Source organism: Orycteropus afer, unplaced genomic scaffold (assembly GCF_000298275.1).
Source record: "Orycteropus afer afer isolate SDZICR_OR568_19922 unplaced genomic scaffold, OryAfe1.0 scaffold00053, whole genome shotgun sequence".
In the NCBI taxonomy this organism is placed as follows: domain Eukaryota; kingdom Metazoa; phylum Chordata; class Mammalia; order Tubulidentata; family Orycteropodidae; genus Orycteropus; species Orycteropus afer.
This window is the reverse complement of record NW_006921640.1, coordinates 6,248,509-6,251,026: the sequence shown is the minus strand read 5'-3', so window position 1 is coordinate 6,251,026 and position 2,518 is coordinate 6,248,509. Positions and strand designations below refer to the sequence as shown.

Below are 2,518 nucleotides of genomic sequence, written 5' to 3'. Positions count from 1 at the left end.
AGATCTTGAAACATTCTTTGTGATGATAAATGTCACACCATTCCTCTTCAATTTGTCATTCCCTAAATAGTAGATCATATGATTGTCTGATTCAGAATGCCCAAAACCAGTCCATTTCAGCACACTAATGCCTAGGATATTGATCTTTATACTTCCCATTTCATTTTTGACAACTTCCAGTTTTCCTAGACTCATAGTACATTCTACATTCTGATTATTAATGGATGTTTGCAGCTGTTTCTTCCCATGTTGAGTCATGCCACATCAGCAAATAGAGGTCCTGAAAGTGTTACTCCATCCACCTCATTAAGGTTGACTCTACTTTGAGGAGGCAGCCCTTCCCTAGTCATATTTTGAGTACCTGCCAAACTGAGTGCTCATCTACAGGACTATGTCGGACAGAGTTTCAGGGCTATTCATAAAGTTTCCCAATACTGTATCAGACAGAGTTTCCCTGCTGTTCATTAGGTTTTTACTGGCCAATTCTTTGAGAATTGGATGGCCCCATCCTTCTTCCAAAGTCTGTCTTAGTCTAGAAGCTCCGCTGAAACCTCTCCACCATGGGTGACCCTGTTGGTATTTGAAATACTAGTGGCATAGCCCCCAGCCTCACAGCAACATGCAAGCCACCATACTACAACAAAGTGACAGATGAATGGCAGTCTATAAAGATTACAGCCTTGGAAACCCTATGGGGCAGTTGTACTCTGTGCTGTAGGGTGTCTATGAGTCAGAATCAACTCGATAACAACGAGTGGTAATATCCTTTTACAAATAACATTAATCTCTATAATAATAACATTAAAAAAAGATTCCAAGAGAATGTATGTAAAATAACTGGCACAATGCAGGTACTCAGCAAATGCTAGTTACTCTTTCAGCACTAAAAACATCATTGGCAATAAGAACAACAATCCTTTTGTAATTTGAAAACTTAAATTATATGCGTTCTTTCTCAATATATGATTCAATCTTTTCATGTTGGAGTGATTATTTTTTTAATGCATTTATTATCTAATTTTAACATCAACTCTGATTTCTCATAATCATTTATTAGCATAAACCAAGATATTGACCTTTATAATGTAAATCTGGTTCTTTCATTAATTGAATTACTGCTTTGTTTCTCATCAGAAACATCTACCTGATTTTAACCCCTTTATAGTGGTTAAAAGCATTTACTCTTGACAATAATTCATCCTCTTTATTTTTTTTCCTTAAGCTTTTGATATGTCCAGGACTTAATTGTATGTTTGCTTAAATTAATTTTTCATGTGTTTTGTTCTAAATTATGACCACTCATGTATTTATTCTTGTACTAGAGAACTGATTCTATCAAAATTCCTACCATAATATCAACTTTTGGCCTTAAAACAGCAGTTCTTAAAAGTTCTTAAAATGTTCTAGCTATGCTATAATGAAGCTTCCACTGTTATAAACCATCTGAGAAAACAGTTCCTCTGCTTTACAGTAATCTAATCTGTAATAATTTTGGTGTCCATGAAAATCAGTTGGTGGTGTGGTGCCTAAGGCAATTGGCTGCTAACCAGAAGGTTGGCGGTTTAATCCCACCAGCCACTCTGTGGAAGTAAGATAGGACAATCTATTTCCATAAAGATTTACTGCCTCAGAAACCCAAAGTGAGTCACTGTGAGTCAGAATTGACTTGATGGCAGTGTGAGAATCATTTATTTTAGCCAAAAAATACCTTTCAGAAATGTTGACTTTGTGTACCTTCATTTTATAGATGAGGAAAATGAAGGAAAAAGCAGATAAGTGACTTACCTTAAAAAAAAAAAAATGTTTACTGATAGAATTGGAAATGAATCTGATTTCCTTCACTAACCTCTCATCAGAACACCCTAGGGAACCAATTGGCATGGATTTGTTATGTTGTTCCCTCTGTCGACAATGTTACCTTATATAAGTCCTAAAGATCTAATTTGGAGAGCAATTAATTTGAAGAATAACATCTATATTACACGCAAGTGTTATTTAGTGGTTTATAGAGCATGTTAAATCTGTATCTTAAACTTAGTATTTTGTTGGCTAGGATAGTGAATGAGAGCCGACAGGTGCTCCAGGAGCCTGATTTTGCTCAGTCCCTCCTGAGGGATCCAAATACTCCTATTATAAGAAAATCAAGAGGAACATCCACTCAAGGAACATCCACACATGCTTCTTCAACTCAGCTGGCCATGGTGGATGATCAGAGGAGCAAAGCAGGGAGTGTCCACAGCAAAGTGAGCAGCTACCATGGCAGCCTCCACAGATCACGTGATGGCAGGTAAGTTTTATTAGTACCTTAATTTATTTCATATGCTGAATTATTGTCATACAGTTTAAGAAAGAAGAGTAGCCCATTCTGAAATAGAAATTGACCATTATTAAGCCTTTTGCAAGTGTTCTGGTTACCTAGTGCTGCTCTGACAAGAATATACCACAAATGGGATGGCCTTAACAAACAGGAGTTTATTCTTACAATTTGGAGGCTTTAAGTCCAAGTTCAAAGTGCCAG

The 2,518-nt window shown here is 36.6% G+C and overlaps 1 protein-coding gene across 1 annotated transcript in view; it reads left to right on the top strand.

The window, feature by feature from the left end:
- Positions 1-2,518, top strand: part of FZD3 (frizzled class receptor 3) — a 169,751-nt gene that overhangs the window by 152,618 nt on the left and 14,615 nt on the right. The window contains exon 5 of the mRNA XM_007938725.2: positions 2,054-2,287. Coding sequence (XP_007936916.1) covers positions 2,054-2,287 — 234 coding nt within the window. The remainder of the gene's footprint in view (positions 1-2,053; positions 2,288-2,518) is intronic.